Source organism: Mustela lutreola, chromosome 1, assembly GCF_030435805.1.
Source record: "Mustela lutreola isolate mMusLut2 chromosome 1, mMusLut2.pri, whole genome shotgun sequence".
Classification (NCBI taxonomy): domain Eukaryota; kingdom Metazoa; phylum Chordata; class Mammalia; order Carnivora; family Mustelidae; genus Mustela; species Mustela lutreola.
In genome coordinates, this window is record NC_081290.1 from 202,635,320 (window position 1) to 202,660,759 (window position 25,440).

A 25,440-nucleotide genomic window follows, 5' to 3' on the forward strand; every position below is an offset into this window, starting at 1 on the left:
CTTTCCAGGGTCTGCAGTTGCCCGGCACTAAGGAACATGCAGGCAGTCTAAAATGCCACTTTGAGCTGCACTCTGCCTGCCTGACCTATCCTGTCAGTGTGGCTTTTGAAGGGGCGGCAACTGGCATGCAGGGAAGAAACACCTCATGTCAGTGCCAACCACTGATTTGTCTCTGCATGTTGCCCACCCACCTGTGTTCACTCTCACCACTGCCCCATCACTTCCTGCTTCAACCCGCTCACCAGCCCACTGTCTCACTGGTTTTGTCTTATGTGTTCTTTTGAAACTGCTTTCATCCCACTTCCCCTTGTTCTTTGCATGCAGGTAGGAAATAGATAAAGATGTGTTTGTGTGAGACTCCTATTATGAGTATGTGTTGTGATGGGGTCACAGTGCTGAGTCAAAAAGGTCTCCAAAAACAATCGTGTACAGTCTTTGAGAGCAAACACCAACGTATGCCTGGGAATGTGGGGCATGGGGGTGGTGTGTATTCAGGAAGTATGAATTTATGGGTTGTAAATGTAAAAATCATCCTTTAAAAGAATGGGTTCAGATTTATTTTTTTCCTTTTTAAACTATGTTAAAGCACCCTCATGAACTGTTGGTGGAAATGCAAATTGGAATAGCCACTGTGGAAAACAGTATGGAGGTTCCTCAAAAAATTAAAAATAGAATTACCATATGATCCATTAATTCCACTACTGAGTATTTACCCAACAAAAATGAAAACACTAATTCAAATAGATAGATAGATAGATAGATAGAGAAAAATACAGATATAGATAGATAGATATAGAAAGCTCCTTGTGTTTTCTACCGAACGTGTTCAGATTCAGATGGAACAGGGGAGATGTGGGAAATGGGTCCAAGCAGGCTAATTGTCAAAATGGATTTCCACCTGGTAGGCTGTCCACCAACGTCCATGATGGGCTGCCAAGTATGATAAGTTGGACTGAAGTAGGAAACAGAGCTCAGACACTGGAACCAGCATACATAGGTTTAAATCTCAGCTCAAGCATTTGTATGCTACTGAGTTGAGTAACCTGCCTAATGTCTCAATTTCATCCTCTGTAAAATTGGGATAAATATAGTACTTGCTTCCTACAGTCATTAAATGAGACAAAACATGTGGAACACTTAGTGCAGTGCCTCTGCACATAGTAAGTGGTTGGTAACACTAGTTAACCGAAATTACAGGAATACTGAGGATTAGAAGGAACACTCATAGCCAGCAGAAGGGGGTGGTCAACTGGACAATGTCACTCTGGTCTTGGGTTAAGCTATTTCTACTCAGGCTTAGCGTCAGACAATTACAGGACATCTTTTCTAAAATGCCTGCACTGATGGGAAGGAAAAAAAAAGAAAGAAAGAAAGAAAAAGGCAAGTTGAGATTGACTTTCCCAGAGCCATTCAACCAGTGAGCAGCACAGTCTGGCTTCAAAGAAGCTCTGAGTTTATAGACCCTACTCCATGCTGCCATATTTCATCCCTGACAGCTGAATTCCTGCGGCTGACATCACCAACACACCTTTCCCATCTCTCTATACCTGTTCACTCATTCAGCAAGATTTTTCTGACCCACGACTATGTATGAAACTCTGTCCTAGGTTCTAAGGATCAAACCAGACATGGTCCCTTTGTTTATGGAGCATACAGGCTGAAAGGGAGGGAAGACTTTAATCAAACAAACTAAATAAATGAAACGGAAGTAAAATTGCAAGTAGCAGGGGGAGGTTATAGGGACAAGGACTGTAGCTGCTGTGCACGCCTATGTCCTCTTTACTGAGAACAGTGCACTACTTGTGGCAAGCACTAGCATGCACTTGCTGAATAAATGCTAGCAAGTACACGTTGGTGAGAGTGGCCTTCCAAAGTAGTATGTGGGAGACTGCAGTGGAGGACTGGCTTTCTCAGAGAGGTCTGGGAAGGCTTCCCTCAGGAAGGGAGCCTAGGAGGGGAGTGGTTACTAACCAGGTAGAGCAGGCTGGGTGGATTACAGGGATTGGAGATGCTGTAGTAAAGGGCACAAGAGACCCTGGAAGAAAGGAACGCACAGTTCAGTTGAGCAACAGTCTTGGCAGCCGTACCAGGGAAAGCAGCAACAAGAGGGCTGTGTCCCCAGGTATTGGCATAAGTGACTGCAATACCTTGCATTTACACAAGTTTCAGTGTGTCACACCTCTGCAGTAAACACTGTCCTATGGACCATTCCTGATGACAGGCAATAGGCCAGGAAACATCATCCACATTTTAACTGGGTAAACTGAGGCCTGTAGATTTGGCATATTGTTGAAGTCAGGCATCTAAACATAGCACCTGTGGGGGTCTCTCTCTCTCTCTGTAAAACCTACCCAATCCTCTCACCAGGCTTTTAAAGAAGGTATTGATATCCCAGTAGTACACAGGAGGAAAGTAAGGCTTAGCAAGATGAGATGGCTGACGTATGACTGGCTGGATTGGGATAGGAAGCTGTGTCTTTCCTGTGGACCAGATTTTATCTCCCTGTATTCATGTGTTGAAGACCTAATACCCAATGTGTATTTGGAGATGGAGCCTAGAAGGAAGTAATTAAGATTACATGACGTTATAACGGGAGGGCCCTGATTCCACAGTATTGGGGTCACAATAAGAAGCCATGCCAGAGAGCCCTGTTTTTCTCCTCCTGCCTCTGCCATTGCTATCTGTGTCTCTCCACATTCCACACCTACTTAGAAAAAATGCCATGTGAGCTCAAAGTGGTCATCTACAAGCCAGGAAGAGAGCCCTCATCAAAAACAGATGGAAGCTCTTCGTGGCTTGATGCTGGACTCCTGGCCTCCAGAATTCTGAGGAAAAGCATTTCCATTGTTGAAGCCACCCAGTCAATGATACCTTGTTAGGTCAGCCCTATTAAGGCTAGTCCAGTCTTAGTACACATTTGCTGTCATAACTGCTGTGGCATGCCTCTTTCTTTAGTGGTAGGGAGGCACAAGAAACTAGATTATCTGGTTTCAGTCCTAGGTTCCCTTTCTTGGCCATATTCAGTACCCTTGTGACCCCACTGAGTGGGGAATGGCAGGGTAAGGGTCAGAGCACCACACCCATCCCACCCTATCCCCTCAGTTTTATCAAAAACCAAGAGATGACAGTCAAAGAGCTCAAGGTGTGGGCAGTGCAAGTGGCCCATGATCCTCCTAGATCCAGAGCTAAGAAAACTAACAGTTACAGAGCTGATGCCGGGTCTGGAAAATTCAGATGTTACCACTTTGTATGTAACTGAGATCAAGCATAGGGATGTAGGGCTGTGAGACAGCTGTGTGTGGAAGTACAGTGAGGCACCTGCCGCTGCTTCATCTAACATGCATGACTGTGTGAGTGTGCACACATGCCCATCACTCTCATTATCCATGATCTGATGAGAGCCCAGTCCAGCACCTACCCATTGGTATGTGTACTTCAGTGTTACTTAACCTTACTGGTCCTCCTTTTACTCATCTTTAAAATAGAGTTAATAATTAGCTATGTACAGTACTAACAAAATGCCTTGAATCCAGTAAATATTTGGTAAATGGTAGATATTATTACTGTTATTATGAATAATGACTCCCAAGTACTTCTATTTTAAAATGAAGTTTATAGAATTAAGTCATTATCTCTTTTTTGCCTTGATCTAAAAGAATAAGACATTCACACTAAGGTGACTTCCCCATAGAGACAATCATTTGATAATCCATTTCATCTCTGGGCTGGGTTCCTTTTGGTGCTGTTGCGTGCAGAAACAGCAGAATACTCATCTATTTGAGAGGTCACCAAGTCCAAGTGTATTGCTTTGGGGGCAAATCCTTTCCCCCAAAATATATAATGATGTGTGTACGTGAAAGCCATCATATTCTACATGCTTGTTACCTAAACTATGCAAACCAAACCCACCGAAGTCTGTCTACTAAGAATACGTAAGTCAAGGAGGAGGAGCAGGCAAGCCTATCTTTGAAGTAGGTTTTAATTCAAAAGCATAGGCATTCAGGCAGGCAGAGGAAGGAAGGAACATGCTGTACCCACCTGCCACTGCTGATGAGGGGCTTATTTCTAAGACACACACAGCACAATGCACACACAATGCAGAGAGAAAACAAAAGACATAGATCACACATTTCAGATGGTTGGTGGACAAAGTTTAGTTAATGTCAATGCTGAAAGCTCGTTCAGGGTCTGAAATACACATAGGAAAAGGAACACCTTTCCATCCCACTCACCACTAACCAAATTTCAGCAAATAAACAAATAGATACACACACGAAATATCACAACAAGCTGACTCTGGCCCATGATGTGAAATGTGGTACAAGGAGATGGACACATCAATGTGGGAAGGCTGAGTGAGGGAAAGAGAAGGGCTTCCAAGGGAGCCAGTCAGGGCTATGGAGACCTCTCCATCCATACAGGAGGAAAAGACCTTCAGAGAAGGGTTTGATTCTCCAGCTGTGGACAGAACAGTTGTCTTGATGAGGACACAGACTACTGCTCTATCCACTCCAATGAATGAGAATATGACATGGCAATCAACATGAGAATCATGATGGCAGCAGTTGACTTGGTTCAAATCTATAAACATAACCCCCGGAATTATAGACTCTTCCTATAGAAGGCATCTTATTTTATTTTTTCTAACCCCTCAGACTATTGGTACTACATTTGGAACTGTTCCATGGTGCTATGTTCTTTATGGAAACCACTATTCAACTCAATTCAGAATTGGGTTTACTCCTTTTGTAAGGTGCAAACCTTCTCTTTCAATGGACCAGGAGATATCAATTACCTTGCAAACATCACTATATCACATGCTTAAGAGAATGACAGGGAGAATTACTTCATCTCTAAGGATGGTGGATTGAGCAGTATGGATGGACACAGGCCAAGCAGATCAAGCCTTCCTCCCTCTATAGTCCCACAGCTCTCCCTTATAGCTGAGCCCACTGCACCCAGGCTTCCTGCACTCACCATACAGTGTGATGCTAGCGTTGGTGTTCCCAAGCTTGTTTGTGGCCACACAAGTATAGTTCCCGTAATCCTTTTCTGAAACATTGAAGAAAGTCAGAGTGGATATGCGGCCTTTGTTCTCAATCCTCACGCTGCCCAGGCCGGTGGCTAGCCTGCAATAAGAGAAGGTATTTCTGGTCTGGTTCTACAAATAGAATGAAATAGCAGACAGAGATACTGGGGGGAACTGAAACATACCAGAGATGAATTCTATCAGGAACCTCTGCCCACAGACACCTTTTCGCAATCTGAACCAGTCCCTCTGACCCAAAACATGAGTACCACAGCCTCCATAGGAGGAAAAATGAAAGGATCCTCATGTTCCAAAGGTGAGATTCACTGGCTTCTAGTCACTAAGGGCTGCCATGTCTACAACTAATATCAGATTCTGAAATGAGGTCAGTTCATTTTCCCAGTGGCCAGCTTCCTTGATTTTTGTGTTTGTTTGTTTCTGGCTCTAGAAGGGGACTCTATTATAAAGGGGACTAATACATTTTGGTTTTGCCATCTTTCCCCTTTACTTTATCATTCTCTTCCCAAGAGGAGAATGATCCATCAGCTCTGCTTCAGATATGCCTGATTTCTGTTTTCAAGGTACCTGGTGTCTTCCTTGAACCACTGGAATTCAGCCATAGGCACTGCAGAGGCTTCACAGCTCAAGATACCTTTCTGACCAACGGACACACCAGTGTTCTTGGCTTTTGAGATATAGGGAGGGTCTGTGGGAGGAAAATGCAGAGGGATTTCATGAAACAGATGAAAGGCACATTTAGTCACCTGCTGTGCAAATGGATTTCTTGTGCCACCCCACCTTCCTAGTTAAATAACCATTTATTTTAGGAAAAGAGTTTCCTCCTCAAGGTTATTCCATTTATACCAGCATCTTCTTAAGCCTTGAAACCAATTCAAAGTTAGCAATTCTCCCCATTAGCTAAAAGCTCTGATAGGTACAGGTAAACTGCAGGGGCAAAATGGCATTGGGGACAGTCCTGGTGCAAAGCAATCTGAGACAATATTTTCCTGTTGGAAACAATTTGGGACGATCAGAAAATGACGTTGCTATGAACAGCTTGCTCCCTCCGTCCCTATATTCTCTTTCCCCCTGAAACTTCCTGACGATGGGTCAACTCACAGTTTACAGTGATTTTTACTTTCCGCACATCAGGTGCGGCGACATCATTCAGGGCACTGCATTCATACTCCCCAGACTGGTCACGTTTGATGTCAGAGATTTCCAGGTATTCATCCTCACTCACAAAGCCCTGGCCTTCTGGAAGAAAGAAAGAAAGAAAGAAAGAAAGAAAGAAAGAAAGAAAGAAAAAGAAATAATCAAGAAGCTGTGAAACCAGGGACAGAACTATAGTCACATCATAAGCATGTACAGGAAAGAAGACCAAAAGCTGTAAAAATGAGGTTTGAACATTGAGTCAAAGATTATAAGGTACCATGTTGACCAAATAGTATAGCATTTGGGGAAATAAATTCTTTGCTTGAATCTTGGGTCACTGTGTTTTTGTCTAACTCACTTTAACTTTTCAGACCATTTGAAAAGAACAGATTTTCATTATTTTTCTGATATGACTATGATGAGGATTAACTACTAGAAGACATGAAGTACCTAGCACATTACTAAACTTCATTGTTTTAAAGAGAATTGTCATGATCAACAATACAATAAAAAATGTGGGAATAACTTAAGAGTATGTTAGCATGAGCATCTTAATTTTTCATTATGTAGAAATCCCTTCATGGGACACCTGGGTGGCTCAGTCCATTAAAAAATCTGGCTCTTGATCTTGGCTCAGGTCATGATCTCAGGGTCATGAGATTGAGCCCCTAGTTGGACTCCATGCAGAGCGTGGGGTCTGCTTGAAATTCTCTCTCCCTCTCCCTCTGCCCCCCACCTCACTGTCTCAAAAAAAAAAATTCCTTTGGATACAGAACACAAACAACTAACTACTGGTAGAACAAATAAGTGACCATTTAATAGTTTAATACAGATAGATGCAAAGCAGTTGATTCGGTTTCAAACTGTCCTAGAGAAGATGAACTGGAGAAAAAATGAATATGGAAGCATTTTGTAACTGCTCTGCATTAGGCGCTCAATAAATGATAGACAACATAAGATAAACATCATAGCCCCATATGATGGACCTGTGGTCACCAGAACAGCCTTGTGGATTTAATACCCAACTTTGAGAGACATTCTGGAGGTTTTATTCCTAGGCACCTGTGAAGCTTGGAATTCATGATCAAAATATTGTAGGGTTGCAAAATATGTGTTGTTTACAACCCTCATGATGTGTCTTACAACAATCTGGCTCCTCTGTCTTATCCCTTACCACTCTCCCTGTGGTTCAGTGCAAAGAGAACAGACCGTCTGTCTTGAACCCCAGATGTTTTCACTTTTGTCAAAGCACCAGACTCCTGTGAAAACCCAGCCAACACAAAGGCCAGGGATGAAGTAGAGCCATTTGGATTTCTTGTAGGCCTGCTGCCTGATTCTTTTTTGTATTCCAGGCATTCGAGTAAAAATAGTTTTCAGGAGGATAAAAACACATTATAACTTCCCTCACACCCCCTATAAACATATTCCTATCCAATGGGTGTTCCATCAACTAAGTCTAAGTCCACCATGGATGAGGAACAGCAGGAAACTGAGGTGTAGGATGATGGGAAAGGGGTAGGGAGTCAGGTGCTTTAACATCCCGACTTTGCTCTAAGTTTCACCTCTTAGGAGTTTCCACCCATCCTGCCCATTTCCTCAGACCACTTGCTTTTCAGCTCCCCACCCCAAGTCCTAACTACTCACGTTCTGCCATCAATTACCAAGTACATCCCAAGCAGGTGTGGGTCCCCTGGCAAAATATTTTTCACACAGCCCCTCTCTATATAAACATTCAGATTCATCCAACATAAGCACTATCCTGGTAGCCCAATCTCATTCAATTACATGAAAGAAATCTGGCACCGTCAGGAGGAGCAATCCTTTGCCAACCTCCTAGAACCTGGACCTGTGGACTGTGTCCCCAAACAAGCCCACGGGTGTGAGTTTGGGGATCTTAGGGAATCTGGTTGAATACATGTAAAGAATGGCCAAGAGTAGAAGCTGGAAACGCACCCTGAAGAGGAGAAACGGGGCTCAGGACAGGACACACACTCCCAGTTTAGAATCTGAGTGTCTCTCCTTAATAATATTGCTGGTGTTGGCTGCTCCTAGGCACCAGAGGAGGACTTAGAAAATGTCAAGGAAGACACTCTAGAGCATGGCGCCCACTGGGGTTGGGGTAGGGCCCTATTCACTGGGATCTCGAGGCAGTGGTGCTGGTCATAAGCCTGCCACCACAGCAGACACTTAATCATTCAGGCTAGTTCATATCTTAGTTCCTCAAGATTTGTTAGAGGGGTAGAAACATCTTCTCATTCTTTTTTCCTTACTTCTCTCAGATTTAACAGAATCTCATAATTGAAGAAGGTTTGGGGATCACTTATTTCAGGAAGTCTATGAGGGTAAAAATTGCCTCACTTGTTGAAATGATGTTGGTTAGCCAATCTAAGTATATAGCAATGAAATCAAACACACCAAAACAACTTCCCAAATTCACTTCGCCTTTTCTGCAATGAACAAGTATGGAAGAATCAAAAGGGTGCCTCCTTACTACTAAGATGCCATGATTTGTTCAAAATGTGCTACAGTGCATTTGCCACAAGTAATTAAACCCCACTGCATCTGACCAAACAAAAGAGCCACCTGCACCAGGCCTGGCGGGAGCCTCAGGCAGGGTCACTGAGCCCATTTCCATGCAGAGAATAAGATAGAACCATACCATGCTACATAGTAACACTGGGCACACGTCTTAAAGATCCTGATAAGGCAGGTTTATAGATGCTATTCTCTTTGGAAGTGCTGGCTTGTGCAAAGGGACAGGATCACCTTAAAGAAGATGGAAGCCAGTGTGCTGGGACCCTAAGGTAGAAGGAGGGCAGATCCTGGGTCCTTCATGGAGGAATTACTGGATGATACAACCACCGTCTTGAAAGTGGGAATGTATTTTTCCTATTTGTAATGTTGCTTTTATGGGACACTTATATGACAGCAAAAAAGGGAGGAAGGAAGAGAAGATTTCGTGTAAAATGGGGACTGTTACAATAATACTACCTCATTAAGTGAGAAAATGAATTTTGTCAAGTCTGTACTATAAAGTAAATGCTTTCCAGATTTTAATTTGCATATATATCCCTCTGGAATCTAAAAAATACATAGGTTCTGACTCAGTAGGTCTAGAGTGGGGCTGGGATTCTGCATTTCTAACCAGTATCCAAGGATCTCCATGTTGCTGCTCTGGGACCCACGCACTGGGCCGCGAAGCTACAAGGCACCAAAACATGCTCTTCTCAGCTCACTCTTGTCACCCATTTGTAATGATGTGGGTCTGCGAAGTGGCCGCTTGGTCAACAAAGCTTACTGAGCACCTCTCACGCTGAGATCCTTGTGGTGCCTGCATCTCAAGAGATACCCTCTTCGGAGTATAGCACTCAGTCAAGTGCATGAGGTCAAGGATCTGGACCCCTGAAGATACCTGAGTGTTTACGGTCTTACTAGGAAGGGTGCATGCTCTCAGTTTTCTTTGCTAAGAAATGGGAAAAGGACATTGAAGCCACTCCCCATCTTGGGCCCACTGGAAGTGATGGAGATGTCATTTTTGTTACTGCTTTGAATACTAGGTAAACAAACTGAAGTTGCTAAATGCCTACAGACCTAAGAAACTGCAGGGTCGAGCGCTTTCCCTGACCTCTTCTGTTCCAGTCGCAGTGTCAAATTCTGACTCCATCCTGCAGCAAAAGGGGCAGAAGGCAACAAACGTTTTAATCCTCTTGTGTTTGCCAGGAAGAAAAACTGCTGATGTGGAGGGAGAGGAAAGAAGACAGGCAGGAAGAAACTTGAGGGAAGAACAGGAGAGGAAGGAGGAGGAGAAAGAAGAGGATACTGGTACGAGGAAGGAAAGAAAGATGGGGGGGGAGTGCCAACAAGATGGCTTGGGTGTCACTGGAAAGACTCTGAAGACACATTCAAAAGGGATTAAAGGAAAAGCACAGGCTAAAAGACTACAATATTTTCTCTGACGAAATGTATGAAAACGGGAGTCCCAAATCGGCTTCACAGTTTTGCTCTGTGGTGAGATGTCCCTTAATAAGCCAATAACCCAAAGCCTGCCCTATGCATTCAGACATCCTCATATAACGTGATTGGAAGCAAAAGGAAGTGAATTCTGAATCATTGGCAGAAATATATTTTTAGAAAGGGGTCATTTCTTCCCACAGACAAGTACTTGTGAGAAGGTAAGTTCAATTCACTGTATCAGTGAGATTAAGATCTGCAAGAATACAAATGGGGCCATTCATCAGGGGATGAAGGAGGTCCCTAGGCCAGGACCCCTCAGATGCAGGACGCGTGAGTGAGCCCCATGGTTCTGCATGCACAGGGGGGCTTCTTCTGCGGGGAGGCAGATTCTGACCCAGCCACAGACTGTAAAGAGCAAGCCATGGCCACAAGCAGGGCCTGCCATCTTAGAAACGAAGGAGCAGACTGAGAAACTGCTTCAGGAAAGGACCTCTGGTATGACCTGCTGTCCCCGACATCACCTGCAGTCATTTTACTCACATGTACCATGAGAGAAGCGCTGGGTTAGATGCTGGGTGTTGGGTGGAGACAATGTAGAAGACAAGGCCCTTGACCTTGGGTAGTCTACAATCTCGTGAGCCTAGAACTCGGCAGTGTATATTTTTCTATCCCTAGACTCATTTTTTCAGTTCCTAATTGTTTTTACATCCCTCTAGTAAATATGGTGGGCCAGAAAGATTTATTAGAGCTGGAAGCAACTTAAGCATTCAGGGATGAAGAGACCAAATAGGAAGACTAGACGAAAATCTGGATGCATCCTGACCTGGTTCTTCTTCTTTCTGTCCCCCTTCCCATGCTGTCCTTCTCAGCCACCACTTTTATGCTTGATTTTTTTTTTTTTTCCTCACACAGGCCCTTAGAATTTTACAGTTCTAAGCACCAAAGGGCTCAAAGATTTTAGTTTTCTATGTTTGTTTGTTTTTTTTTTTTTTTTGGATTATTGTCCCTGATGGAATATCTTCACCTATTCTGCATAAATATCCCCAGGGATGATTTCAGAGGGAGGCCCATTCCTTTGTTAGATTATTTGCATCATCCAAAAAAAAGTCATCCTCATATGACGCCAGAGCAGAGCCTGCCTGGCATCTCCCTTTGAAATGATTAAAAGTAGCCTTCCGGGTGTCCCAGCCTCACTGTCCCTCCTCATATGCCACGGAAAGCTGCCACTCTATTCAGGGAAGGTTAAGTGTCAGCACCTGTCACAGCTTTTTCCGTGAGGCCTGTCAGGAGGTAGCTCACAGTGGCACATGCCTGGGGGCAGGTGCCTTGAAGGAAATGAACATGAGGAGGATGAGAGTAGGGAAGAGGGGTAAGAATTTAAGGACTCATCCACACAGAGCAAATGGTTTTCTGAAGACACGGCCAGTAGAAAGAGAACTCCAGTGGGCAAGAAAGGAAGAGAAAGCCATTGGGAGTGGAAAGCGCATGAGCACCCCATAGTCCATCTGGCTCACACAGAAGGATTTCTAGAAAAGCAAGAACAGACATTTCTCTGCTCCTCAGCAACAGGGGTTATTACAGATGTTCCATAATAACACTGGACTTGGAAATTGGGAATCCATTGTCCAGATGATCATATGAACTCTTCTAACCCTTTTGATCCATCTTGGACCATAGCTTCTTGCCTATTCACTAACACTAAGTATTCATTCAAGCTATCAAGGAACTGAGATTTTACCCCTGTAAGAAATGCTTAGTACCATTCTTCAAAAAAGGTGTGGGTTGGCTGTCATATTGACCATATGCTAGAAATCCTGCCCAGAGGTCTGGAGCAAGATAAGTCCAAGGAAAGGAACTGTCTGGAGTAGTCCCCTCCCAGTGGCTTCTGTGCCCTTGCCATGTGTAGGGCAAGGTAGATGTCAGAAGTGCTTGAGGGGTTGTGTTCTGAAAGCTTGTCACTCATCCATCTCTCTTGAGGATTCTGGCCAGTAGAACATAATCATATCAAGTGAGCTACAAACAGATCAAAATACGAGCTTTACTGCTATCAGGCTGACCCACAATCTGGGCTTGGCATCCAAAGATGACACAGGTTCTTGCTTTTCTCCCTGTGAACTAAGGACATCCAGACTTGCTCAGTAGGAGTACTTGTCTTGGGTATTCACCTACAGGACAAATGTTGGACCTGGGAATAAAGGCTATATTGGAATAGAGAGTCCAGGGTTTATGGAGAACACTTTGACCCAAGCAGAGGTAGATCAGGAAGGTGATGGAGAATCAGGAGTGCCATCTCACTTCTAGGTGGTCTTATTCTGGCATGACAAGGTCCCGTGGATGCTTAACAAATCAATGACATTACTCACCATCCATGAAGGAGACAAAGAGTAACTGAGGTGGAAGAAGGGACTATTACTCCCAGAGATTATAGGAGATGCTGCCTTCTGGAAACCTATAGGCTAAGGAGTGGGTTTCTCCCTCCTTCCCAGAGATCTCATGATATCATTCTCAATCACAAACCTCCTGACACAAGAGCTTCCTTCTCCTGAAGGACAGAAACATTAGGAACATGCTTGAGTAGGAACAAGGATAAAGTCTCAGAATTTGGGACAATATGGCTCATGTGACCTTGGTTTTGTACTGTTTTCACTTGCTTCCTATACGGTAGCCATCCCATTGTCTAAACTGCAAGTAGACTGAGAAGGGATTACAGCTTCAACTTCCTTGAACCCTGTGTTTATCTCATGTAGGATGAACATACAGCATCTCTTCATTCTATGTGCAATGGACAAGGGTTTGGAAACTGAATCCCCTCTAAATTCCCCCTCTCTGCATAATCTTCTCTGTCTCTCTGCCAGGCCCATCTCTACCCTCTCTATCCTCTCTAACCCCGTGACTCTCCTTAGAATGCTGTTGGGAAAAAGCAATTGTGGGCTCCCCCTCCTTAATTAAACCAGGGCATGTGGATAGCAGTACATTCCATCCTTGCTTGCTCCCAACTCCCAGATACATCCCTTTGCTGCTGGAGTTAATGAAAAGTGTGATAAACCTACTGTTTCAATTTCCCTTAATTAATACAAGCAATTGAATTGTGCTAAAGTCATTTTGGTTTGGAGACTGAGCCTCTGGGTCAATGTCTCACTTGCTGGCGGTGACAAAAACTCTTTGTCTTGGGCTCAGATAACCTTTCTCAGGCTATGGCCACCAGGACCTTGCCCAAGGGAGGGGTGGTTTGCTCCTGTCCAGGGCTGCCTTGCTGGCTACCTTCCCTGAGGTAGACAGCAAGTTGGCTAATGACAAGATCAATATGTGACTGTGAAAGTCAGGTGAGCTTCTAGTGGGGGAAAGAGTACATTAATAATGCTCCTGGGAAATGGGGCTCAAAGGAATTGCCTGGAAGTGGTGAATTTCCTAAGTCTTTGTCATTTTCTGATGGGACAGCTGGGATGACACAATAAGAGAAGGGCTCAAATGACTCTTCAGTGGGACTAAACAGAAAGATCAATTCTGGTACAGGAGCTCTCTTTATCGGAGGTGGAAAGCCAGAGGCAGGGGATATGAAGGGGTTTTCCTGGTAAGTGGGGTCAGGAGAATGCAAAATTAAGAAGCCTCTGTACAACGAGGTCGAGGAGGGAGGGCCTAGAGATCTTGTCTGAGGTGACACATGATATCATTCAAGGAGCACTTTAAAAACAGACTCTTGAGCCCATGATTACAGACTGATTGAACTAGCCCATCACTGCCATCCTCTAAACACTGTCCAGGGCACTCAAATGTATAACCAGAAATGACACCCCCAGTTAATACATGGAGAACTCCCATGGCCTTTACTTGCCAAGTGCCAGCTAGTTCTACTTATTGACTCCCAGGCATCCTCTGACATGAAGACATTCAGAACCTACCAGTCGATAAAGCTCTGCACATCTCATAGTGTGCTCAGGCCTTCTGATGACAATCCACTGCCCCTTATGAGAGATAGTTGGGATGTCAGTAGGTGAATCAGGGAGAGCGGGGCCTTGCAAGGTAATGGCAGCCAGGCCTTCATCAACCCACAGTGGATGGGGATGCCCAGATCCACAGATGAAGAGAATCAGGACAAGAGTCAGTCTTTCCAAAGTGAAGACATTTAGTTAGTTTGGTCTTTGTGTTCTCTTTTCTGAGATGAATTCATTAGCTATAAGAAAAATCAGGACATGAGAGTTTTATAATCTAGATCACCCTGTTGACTCAGAGGGAGTAGTCCTGAGTGGTACAGAAAGAGCCAGGGTACTGGCACACATGTGGCACATTCCCTTTCAGTAGGAGTTCCAAGTGCATGCTGGATAAAGAAGAGCAGAGATGAACACACACACACACACACACACAGAGAGAGAGAGAGAGAGAGCTTGAGGGCACAGAATTCAGAAAACCAGAATTTCTCATATAGACAGACAAATGGCTGGAGGCAGAAACTTAAATCCATTTGGAGAACAGAATAGCTGAGTTATTGATGAAATGTTAAGGATATTTGGAAAATTTTTCTTTATTACAACTATTTTTTTTCCTTCACTACAACTATTTGCACTCTGAGCCAACAAGGTTATTTCATAACAAAACAACTAAAAAGTGAAGGAATTCTGTACTTTAGTTGAAATAAAATACTGTTTTAAAAAATAATCGACACTTTTTAAAAAACGAAATTAAGCCACTGAATGAGATACTACTTCCTCCGTGCATGTATTTCTTGTATATGTCTTAAGAAAGTTTGATTTGACCTTGCTTGCATTAGCCTAAGCAGAAATGACCAGTTACCTATGCCCAGTTTCTCAAAGAAAATAATATTGTGGAGGCACAGACATGTCCCATGCCACTACATGGTCATTAAGTATCCAACACCAGAGGAGGCTTGAAAACTTGGCTTCTTGAGCTCACAGCAAGTCTTTTTGTCAGAATCTGTTGGGGACCAAGTGGTGTCCCAATTCTTCAAATTATTTCTAATAACAGAGCAACATCAGACCAAAGGCTGTACCCCTTACGTGCTTTGGGAGGAATTAAAACTTTCCTTCCCTAGGTTTCCTTCCCTAGCTTGTCTTCCCTAGGGATTAATGTCTTCTACAGCAACACTAAGAAAGCCTGTGTTATTTTTCAAGTAGGGTGACCTACTATTAAGTCCATCCAGTACACTCTCAGTGGACACCTATTTTCCAACACTCATTAATTAATGGTCACTTCCACTCTCAACAGTGTGCTTCTCTGGATGACAATCTCTGTGGCCACTGTACTTCCAGCTTATGGAAACGCTGGCCATCAGGATCTGCCCAGGCTGCTGCTTGTACCTTATAAGCCTATGGGTCTTTTCCAATACTCACACTTTTAAATTCAATGAGAGACAGTGGTCTGGTCCCCAAGGAGATTGTGGATTTTCAGATGTAGAACTCTGCTGGATGAGGGTCCAGAATGACTGTGTGCTCTCTTCCTCAGAGCTTAAGAATCATGAGCTAACTACTTTTCTGTGGGGTTACAGGCTAGAGCAGCTGCTTGGAACATAGGTCCAACTAGAGTGAGGGCATGAGCACTGCAGCCTGCAGGATGAAACCAGCTGGAGTTCAACAGATGCTGGCTCAAAGTCCTGGCAGTTCAGATACAAGACCAGATCTGGCCTTCTGAAACGGTTAGGATGGCCCACAGCACTCACAGAATCAGCCGCAGGGCCTCTTCAGGCTACTGGGGAGATGCTCTTTTGAGGAAGAACAGCCCTGTGTCTGCGGATGAATCCTTGATGCAGCCTGACCTTTCCTGTGTTCTCTCTCCCTTCCTCTTCTCTTAATCTCTACATTTTAGCCTCTCCCCAGATGAACTGCCAATAGCACAACCGCATAACAATGGTGCTAATTATCAACGTTCATTAATATTTTTAAAATCCTTGTATTTGCTTCCAGGCAAAATACCCACTAAGCCAAGCAGCATACTTGGCATGCAGGCTGCAACTGAGACATTCTGCACACTTCATGGAGCTGGAGGGCCTGAGCTCTGAAGCATCACAGGGAGATAACTAGGCTCACGCACTCAGCTATAGCAGCCATTGAAAGGAAGAATTAGGAGCTGTGCACTCAATGGGACAATGTCTCTGCCCTTGGGGCCAAGAGCCCTTGATGTGATGTTGGGTCCCTTTGGAAACTTTCCAGTGAAGGGCCCTCTGTATCTGCACCTTATGCTATTCTGGGCAAGTCTGCCTGCTTCTTATCATCCAACTTGCACACTTATTAAGCTGATCTCTCATGAAAGACAACTATCTTCCTAGACTCCTTTCTTAGCCTCATCCCCATAGAAGTCACAATACCTATGGTCTTTATAACTCTGCCAAGAGCAGGAGTAATTGGAGAAAAAGTACTGAACTGGAGACCAGAAGACCTGGATCTAATCCTAGGTTTGCCGCTAATATGCTATATGACTTTGCGTAAATGTTTTTAACACCCCAGGTCTTCGTTATTTCTTTTCCTATTAAATAAAAACATGTACTGGATGATTTATAAAGTCATTTCTAGTCTTTTGTAACTTAGCAATACAGTCCATGACCAGGAATCCTACCTAATTCCTTATGTTCTGGAAATATGACAACTGTGATGCTGATGGGCAGAGTTCCTACCCAGAAGCTCAGGGTCACTGACCTATATGGAAACATAAAAGGTTTCCTGCAGTCAAGCCTGCACACTGCAGAATTGACCTAGGCCACCCTACCTTTTTTTGGGGTCTTGACAATGCAGGCACAAGAATAAAGACACCACAGCAATTTCAAGGTGGCTCTCATCTGTCATTGTGCTGTCGCTGCTCAGTGACGGAGAGGAAAGAGGTTTTGACAATTATGAAGGACTGTGTGTGTCTGAGGGTAATGTCTTGTATTAATGGGGGAAATTAATTCTTTCCGTTCCCTTCTAAGAATCCTATTCATGCAGATTTTGACAAGTAGCTGTTCTTGTTTCCCTCGTCTCAGGTAGGTTGGAGTAATGTCTTATAGGTATCACTAATCATCCACTTATCTGATTTGAGACCCATCTTCATGGGTCTCAGGGTACACTCCAAATGCACGAAAATGATGCTTCTTTCTGCTTCCTGTCCTCCCCTGCCTTTGCTAAAAATATCCCTTCTTAGTTATGTGGCTCACCTCACTAATCCTTCCCAACCAGCAGACAGACACTGAAAGACAAAGGAAAGGGGACCTTGGCAGTAATAAAGGCTCAACACTCAGAACCACAGCCCAAATCTCTCCCACACCCCCACTATCAGAAATGACCTATGGCTATGCCAGAACAGAACCAACAAAATCTGAGAGGCCCTGTGACAGTTAGTGTTATGTGTCAACTTGACTGAGCAAATGGATGCCCAGGTAGCTGGTAAATACGATGCTGAGGTGTGCCTGTGAAGTGTCTCTAGGAGAGATGAGCATTTGCTTCGGTAGACTGAGTAGAACAGATTGTGCACACGATTGTGGGTAGGCATTATTCAGTCCACTGAGGACCTGAAGGGAACAAAAAGATGGAGGAAGGGTAAATTCTCTCTGCTTTTCTTGAGCTAGGATGTCTGTCTTTTCCTGCCCTTGGACACCATATCACCAGGTTCTCCTGGTCCTTATACCAATAGGCCTCCCCACCTTCTCCATTTATAAAGCCCTTGGCCTCAAGGCTGGGAGTTACCCCATCTGCTCACCTGGTTGTAGGACCTTGAGACTCTGACTGAATTATGCCACCAGCTTTCCTGATTGTGCAGCTTGAAGATGGCAGATCAGGGGAATTCCCGCCTCCACAACCACTCAAACCGATTCTTATAATGAATCTTGTCTTATCTGTCTCTCACTATATCCTCTTGGTTCTGCTTCTCTGGAGAACCCTCATGGACCTAATGGCCTAATGGACACCTAGGAGTCATTACTCTTCCACCAATTCCCCAAGAATTCTGGACAATCCACTTTACTTCATGCAGCCTCGGTTTCCTTACCTGCAAAATGAGGGCACTGAGCCACTTTGTTTCTTAGCTCCTTAACCACTGCTCTTCTCTCCACTTAATTCATGCCAGTCCTTCTAGCACAGTACATAGGGATGCTGCGATCTTATCATGAGTCTCTGGACAGCAACCAGCATTTGATCAAGGCCCAGTGTCCCTGGGTAGGGAAGTTTAGAGGCGTGAATCCTGTTTCTACCCTTGAAACCTGAGGCTGGCTCTGGTTCTGGAATATGCCACAGCTAAGCACATTGCAAAAGATGTGAAAGCTCGAGGCTTGTCGGGCTCTGAAATCCCCTTGCTAGATCTCTGCTGTGTCCCTCTTCCTCCCTGCCTTTGCTGGGTTTCCTTATGCTTAGTGGTCCTATACGCCCCGGCAGGCCTCTGTCAAAATTAACACATCTGACCCGGAAAGGGAGAAAGCTGCTGAAAATTCCTGGGTTTTTTTCCCATTGGCATGAGTTTGTCCCTTTTGTTTTTGTGACTTGAGGAAGCATGGAGCCTCTGCCTTCTTGGCAGACAATGTCAGTCTGGGGGAGAAAAGCAAGGAGGATTGTAAGGGCAACTAAGTTCCAACAAGACCGGCTTGGATTGAAGGATCCTGGACAAAAATGGGGACTTTAGAAGGGGCTGGTGCCTGGAGCCTAGTAGCTGTGGATTTCTAGGAGCTTTTGAAGGGACCAAGTCCGGATGCACAGTGTCAGACACCTTCAGACCAACCCTGAACTTGTTCCACTTACATGCATCTCCAGAGGGTTTTGTTTTGTTTTTCAATTATAGAACATTGTACCCTGATGCTAAGTCATGAAATTAATGTAAGTAACACTGTGGTATTTATTCACTGCTGCATATGATTCACATATGAATGCACAGATACACGTATGGTATGTATGCGTAACAGTAGAGAAACATTCAATAAAGAAAGTAAAATACAGAGCCGTTGCCATTCTGACACTGATTCTGATGTGTGGGTTTCATCCCCCACACTAAGCAATTAACACCAGCTGGGTGTCCTTCATTTCTGACACTATCTATCTGTAGGTAACATCAGATCCCACCAGGGAAGAGCTCAGTCCCACAAGATGGCCCTGATCCCCCACTTCAGATGCCAACTGCAAATCCAGGTTGCCCTTTGTGCTTCTGACACACTGGCTGTTGATCGGAGGTTTCTGTGACCCCTGCTTGGGTTTGACTGATCTGCTAGAGTGGCTCACAAAACTCGGAGAGATATTTTACTTACTAGATGATTGGTTTATTATAAAAGGATATAACTCACAAATAACCAGATGGAAGAGATGCATAGGGTAGGGAATGGGGAAAGGGGCACAAGATCCATGCCCTTGGAGTGAGCTCTCCCTTCTCCCTGATTCTGGGTGTTCACTGACCCAGAAGCTCTCTGAACTCTGCCCTTTTGGGTTTTCTAGAGGCTTGATTACATGAATGAGCAAATTGCTGGCCATTGGCGATTGAACTTAATCTCCAGTCCCTGTCCCCTTCCTGAGGTGGTGGGGAGGGAGGGGAGACATTCCAACCTTCTAATCACATGATTGGCTGCCCTGGCAACCAACCTCCATCCTTAGGTGCTTTCCAAAAGTTTCATCATTAACATAACAGAATGTACATTTCTTGTCATCACAGGAAGCTCCAAGGGTTTTCGTAACTCTGTATCAGGAACTGGACAAAGACCAGATATGTATTTCTATTATAAATCACAAAATCACATCCATTAATTTTGAGCTTTCCTCATCATTTAGGAAATAGCACTATTCTAGTTCATGAGCAATCTCTAGTTATCTGTGCACATTTGAGTCTGTCACTTACTTACCCACCCAGGCCTCCTGCTTCTAAATTATTTCTAAAAGTTTTAGGTCTAACATTTGATCATCAATAGCTGGTTGAAAAAAAGTCCTCCTTCCAACTCTTGATTCAAAATGTGCATGTGTGTGTGTGTGAGTGTATGTAAAGAAAAACGGAGCAAAATAATGAATAAATCTCACCTATAATCTCAGGAGAAGAGACAAAGATATAAGAAAGCCCAATGAGCCTTGAGCCTGGCAAATCAGAAGGCAATTCATCTTGAGAAGAAAACAAGTGGTATTTACATTATTAAATCACAATTACAAAGTCAATCAACTGCAGAAAAGAAGAGACCATTTCCATCAATTATTACTGAACTGAACATAATTTTTCAATCACCAGCAGATTGTAAATGGGGGCTACAGCTCATCCAGGAACTCTTCTATCATAGGAGTTATTAATCAGGTATTAACTTTGGCAAATTAGCAAGGGCACCGATGAGATGGTGGGGAAGCAGGATACAGAGAAGACAGGAGGAAGCAGCCAGGTTAATTCCTGAGATGGAGGCACAGAGCACTTGAGAAGGAGACCCGCAGACAGCCCCCAGATATAGCCAGTGATCCTGCTGTGTTAAAGAAAACACTTGGCTCCTGTGTTTTCATTCCAGAGAGTCAACACATGAGCAGGTAAAAATAAGTAAGTCATGCACAAATTATTGGCTGCTTAGTTCTCGTGCAGGAGAGCTGTAAGGACTACAGTATGCATGGGGCCTGACCACAAGGAAGCTCTGGGTTTGGGTTGCAAGGCTGACTGCTGACTCCCCACCAATATCGCAAATATCTGGGTGCTTCAGTACTGGTGCAAGGTATAAACTGCCTGTCTCATTAGAAGTTCATGCACCTTTGTGGAGGACGAAAAAGCACATACAAAAGACTTTCCTGTGTACTTCTTTTAATATACTGGGCTTATAATATGAGTCTCAGTAATAAGTTCTATCACTCTAGTGGCTTACTAGGTTCTCTGGTCCTCTGTTTTTTATCTTCCTCTATCTCACCACTTTTTAAAACTCTGGCCTCACTGGATTTCTAACCATCATGAATAATCTCTAATTCCCCCAAGCCTCCAAACTGGGAGTTCAATCCCCCACTTTGTAGCATGGCAGGCTGGTCTGCTGAGAAACTCATGTGTGTTTTATTCTCCGAGTTGTCGAAGCCTAGAAAAAAATGAAAAGGGTTCTCTCTTCCCCATCCCCAAAAGGTACAAGGCTTTGTGAGTTCTCCATTCCAAGCTTCTGACGTCAGGATTGTTAATGACTTTTGTGTCACAGGGTCTAAAGCAGTTGCTAGGCACCCAGAAGATGATTACCATCCAGGATTTTGTTTTAAATAAACAGGAAAACAAAAAGTCCTGGCTCAGGAATGTGGGATAGGCCAGCCGGCTTGGGGGGAGGGGATGGCTAGCCAGGTGGTAAGGTTTGCAGAGGTGTCTCCACCAGAGCAAATCACCTGTTCGTTCCCCACGCAGATGATGGGTCCAGAAGCAGAAGTCTCCTTGTCCTAGCTCTTTGTCTCCCTCCCTCTCTCCCTTCTTCCTTTATTCAAGGAATGAATTGTCCCTGAGGAACTCCCACCACTGAGGACTGAAAACTAGACATTGTTTCCTCAGCATTCTGGATAATCGAGGGAGGAAAGACAGTCTCCCCAAACATCACTTAGGCCCCATCAGGGGCTCAGGAGATTAACTATAAATGTACCAATGATTCTTATAACTGACTTTTGTGGAAGAGAAATCACACGTGCTATTCTCCTTACATTTCCCCCCAGTAACTGACTTATCCTTGGGTCTCAACTTAGATTTGACTCTTTCAAAGATGCCTGCTGCACTAAGTATTTCCTTTTCAACCTTCTAGAAACACTTGTCAGCCTTCTTTGCCCTGCTTTCTTCTCGGAGTGCCTGATTTATATGGGCTACACCAACTGGTTCCTTTGCTTTTGGTTTCTGGTTGGGGAGACCACTAAGAAACCCAACAGGTGATTCGAAGAAGGAAAGTGAGCTCAAATGTGAATTTTCCAGGATGGTCATCTCCCACGACAGAGTCACTTCATCGAAGATCATGGCTTCTCTCTAGGCAGCCCTCTCCACATAACTCCCCCCTTTAATCCAGGAATTGCCCAGCTTCCCCTATGGCCTGGCACAAGAACAATCCTGTGTTACAAGCTTTGGGTATGGGTGCACTTTATATGCCCTTTCTATACCTTGTAAATAATTCTCTTATTAAATCTCCCTATAATTCTTTACAATTCAGTGTGTCATCAGTTTCCTCCTGGGGCCTTGACTGTTTGACCCTTAAAGTCTTGGATGTCCCTTCTCTGGGCTCCCATAGAACCTATACTTATCATTACATTTATCCCTATAGTGCAGTAATGCTGAAGTTGGTGACTCTACACCACGGGGAACATTTTGCAATGTCCGGAGACCCTTTCGGTTGGTGAACTGAGGGTCAAGAAAGGGGTGTTACTGATATTTAGAGAGTAGAAGTCAGGTGAAAACTAAAGACCCCACAAAGAACAGGAGAGTCTCTGACAGCAGAGAATTTTCTGTACCTAAGTAGCAACAGTGCTGAGGTTGGGAACCCTGTAATGGAGTGTAAATGCAGGGTTAGTCATCCAAACCTCCCTCTAGAAGGAAGCTCAGTGAATGCAAGGACCATCCATCCGTGCCATGCAGTGACTTCCTTGGGACCTTGTGCCATTCCTGACCCCTGGTAGGACTTCACAAAGAGTGGCTGACAAATATTAGAAATCAATGAATGAATGCACTAAAGAAACCCTGTTTTTGTTTTCCATCCTCTAACTGGCCAATGCTAAAGGTATGGTAGATGGACTCAGACCTACCTATAAACCTAGCAAGAAGTAACAGAACAGAGGCACGTGGTCTGAACCCCTCACTGGGAGTTAGAGGAAATATCTGGCAATCTTTAGTTGTGGGAGGGTAGTGTCATCAGATGAATGGCACCTGAAGCAGGCTCTGACATGTTTGATTTCAGCAGACAGAGCTGGACTAAGATGTAAGTCAGGAAAGCAGCATGAGCAAGGGGAGGAGGTAGGACAATGCTGGAAAGCAAACCGTAACTTACTTTATCACTCTGACTGCTTTTCAGAGGACAATTACTGATGGCTCTTGGTTAGAGGATTCTGGCTCCAGGGGGAAAATGCTGTCCTGTTAAATGACCTCAGGGAAATTGTAGTCAGGAGCCAATAGATATTTTCATGTTTTGCTTTCTCACCAGACTTTCCCACTTTCATACGATTAACAAGAAAAGATGCCCACTGTGTACAAAGCACATGATGGGCAACATAGGTGGGATTTGGGGAGGAGTAGGAAGAGGATGAGGTGGATGATATTTGAAACATCAGGACTATGGGGCACCTGGGTGGCACAGTCATTTGAACAACCAAATCTCAGGTTCAGCTCAGGTTGTGGTGTCAGGGTCATGGGATCAAGCCCTGCCTTGGTCTCCAGGCTCAGTATGTAAAGTGCTTGGGAACCTCTCTCTCTCTTCCCCTTCCTCTAATGCTGTCTCGCTCTCTCTTAAATAAGTAAATCTTTTTTAAAGAAGTAAAATAAAACTCCGGGCTTGGCAAATACAAAATCAATCAACATCTTTTGAGTTGAACCCTCCTGCACACATTGTTTCATTCTGGTTTCATTTGTGTGGTCTCTAATTTTAGACTCCAAATGATGATAGGCTCGCTCTTCACTTCTGGTTCTAGCTTTACAGACCCAGCTTCTTTCAGACCATAACCTGCTCTTGGAAAACAAGGTCTGAGTAAATCAGCCTTTGTGTCTAAGAACTCGGAGAAGTTAGCAATAAGAGGAGTCATCGTAGAAGTTCGGCTGTGGAAGTCTGATTTGGAAGGGTAAGGACCAATGCTCAGTGAGCCAGAGGCCACCTTTCTGAGGTCAGGCTTCAGTGGGCTAATATCTAAGCAGGAGCCACCAAGCACCTCATCATCCTGCCAGGCGGCCCCTCCACAGTGGGGAAGCTCTGCTGCCTTTTCCATGAGCTGCGCACAGTGACAGCCCCTCTGAGAGGTTCTGGGGTGAGAACAGAGTGCAGATATTAAGGAAGGAACCAGCACCCTGTGCCCTTGAGGGATGTGACGGCAGCAATCCCCCACTGGGTTGAAATGGGGTTTGTGGTTTTGTACAACCAATTCTAGGAGGCCTGATGCAGAAAGGAGAGAGGGACTGCTTTCACATCCAATCAAGCTGCTCTATGGGAAACAGGATGAAGTAACTTGTGGGAAATCCACACCAGCACATAAATTGCTTCGTGACTACAAGGATGTATAATATCTGTACCCAGCCAGTTTGCACAGCACCTGGCAACGATGTGATTTTCAGTCTAAAATGTCTATTTATTATTATTTTTTTTCCAGCAGGGCTTAATAATCATACCCTGACCCCAGACCGAATAAACATGTCAGGGGCAGTGCCAGGATAACATCTGATTCACCCTCTTCCTGGGATACATCTGTAATTTTATGAACAGAGTGTAACACGATTATAGTAGAATGTATCACATAAACTTGGATATATTGCAGGTCAAAACTGTCTCCTAATACCTAACAGGGACATTCTGTAATGGCCTGATCTAAATCCTAGGATCCTAATACCAACATTGAAAAGGAATTTCACTGAGTTTGTCCATCCCATTTCAACGTTATTGTGAACCCCTTAAATTCAGCACAGTACCACAATACTGCTTTATGTGGCAAATGATCACACACTCATGAGGCAGATGTCTTGGAAATACTGTGAAATGAGCACAGGGTGGCCACTGAACTCAGAGAACTTAGATGTTACAGCCGGAGGTCCACTGTCTCGGATACCTCATTGCCAAAGGAATGCCCTTGTTAGCCAGGTTGGTTACCCTGTTCTGATTTCTCATCTCTGGTATTGCTCTTAGAACAACTGATCCACTTCCACGGATAAGACTCTATCAAGGGTTTGAGAGGGGAATGGTAGCAGAGACGGCATATAATGGTTACCCTCCCTGTCAGCAGGAAAACATATTCATTGCTGCCTCCCCCAGTGTCAGAGAGATGGGAGTCCAGCACTGTTGACAGCCTATTTCATTCAGCCCCAAAAGGAACCTTTATGCTTTTGGTTGTAGCTCCAATCTTCAGACAGTCAAACATTGGGAGAAGTGAGTAATCAGCAACAAGACCAACAATGGACTGTTTCCTCTAATAACTGCTTCTAACAAGGCAGAAACAAATAGGACCTGAGATCCCCTTTGCCAAAGGTTTAATTTTCAAGTTTGCCCTCAGTCAAGATCCCCTTGAGATGTCATTCAAGGGAGCCATTGTCTTCATCTGTTGACCTGTGTAATTGTGAATGTCACACCTTTCACCTTCAAAAGAGTTTCAGTAATACATTATATATAGGTGTATCTATATATATATATATATATATACACACACACATATATATATAATATTATTTATAGGTATATATTTATTATATTA

At 44.2% G+C, this 25,440-nt stretch overlaps 1 protein-coding gene across 6 annotated transcripts in view; it reads right to left on the reverse strand.

Annotated features, from left to right (window-relative positions):
* Positions 1-25,440, reverse strand: part of OPCML (opioid binding protein/cell adhesion molecule like) — a 1,091,065-nt gene that overhangs the window by 13,695 nt on the left and 1,051,930 nt on the right. For 3 of the 6 annotated variants that reach the window (XM_059185328.1, XM_059185311.1, XM_059185357.1), the window contains 4 exons: positions 6,149-6,286; positions 5,615-5,735; positions 4,978-5,129; positions 4,039-4,065 (listed from right to left, as the gene is read on the reverse strand). In XM_059185328.1, coding sequence (XP_059041311.1) covers positions 4,039-4,065; positions 4,978-5,129; positions 5,615-5,735; positions 6,149-6,286 — 438 coding nt within the window. The remainder of the gene's footprint in view (positions 1-4,038; positions 4,066-4,977; positions 5,130-5,614; positions 5,736-6,148; positions 6,287-25,440) is intronic. The other 3 variants (XM_059185319.1, XM_059185348.1, XM_059185338.1) reach the window with 3 other exon arrangements.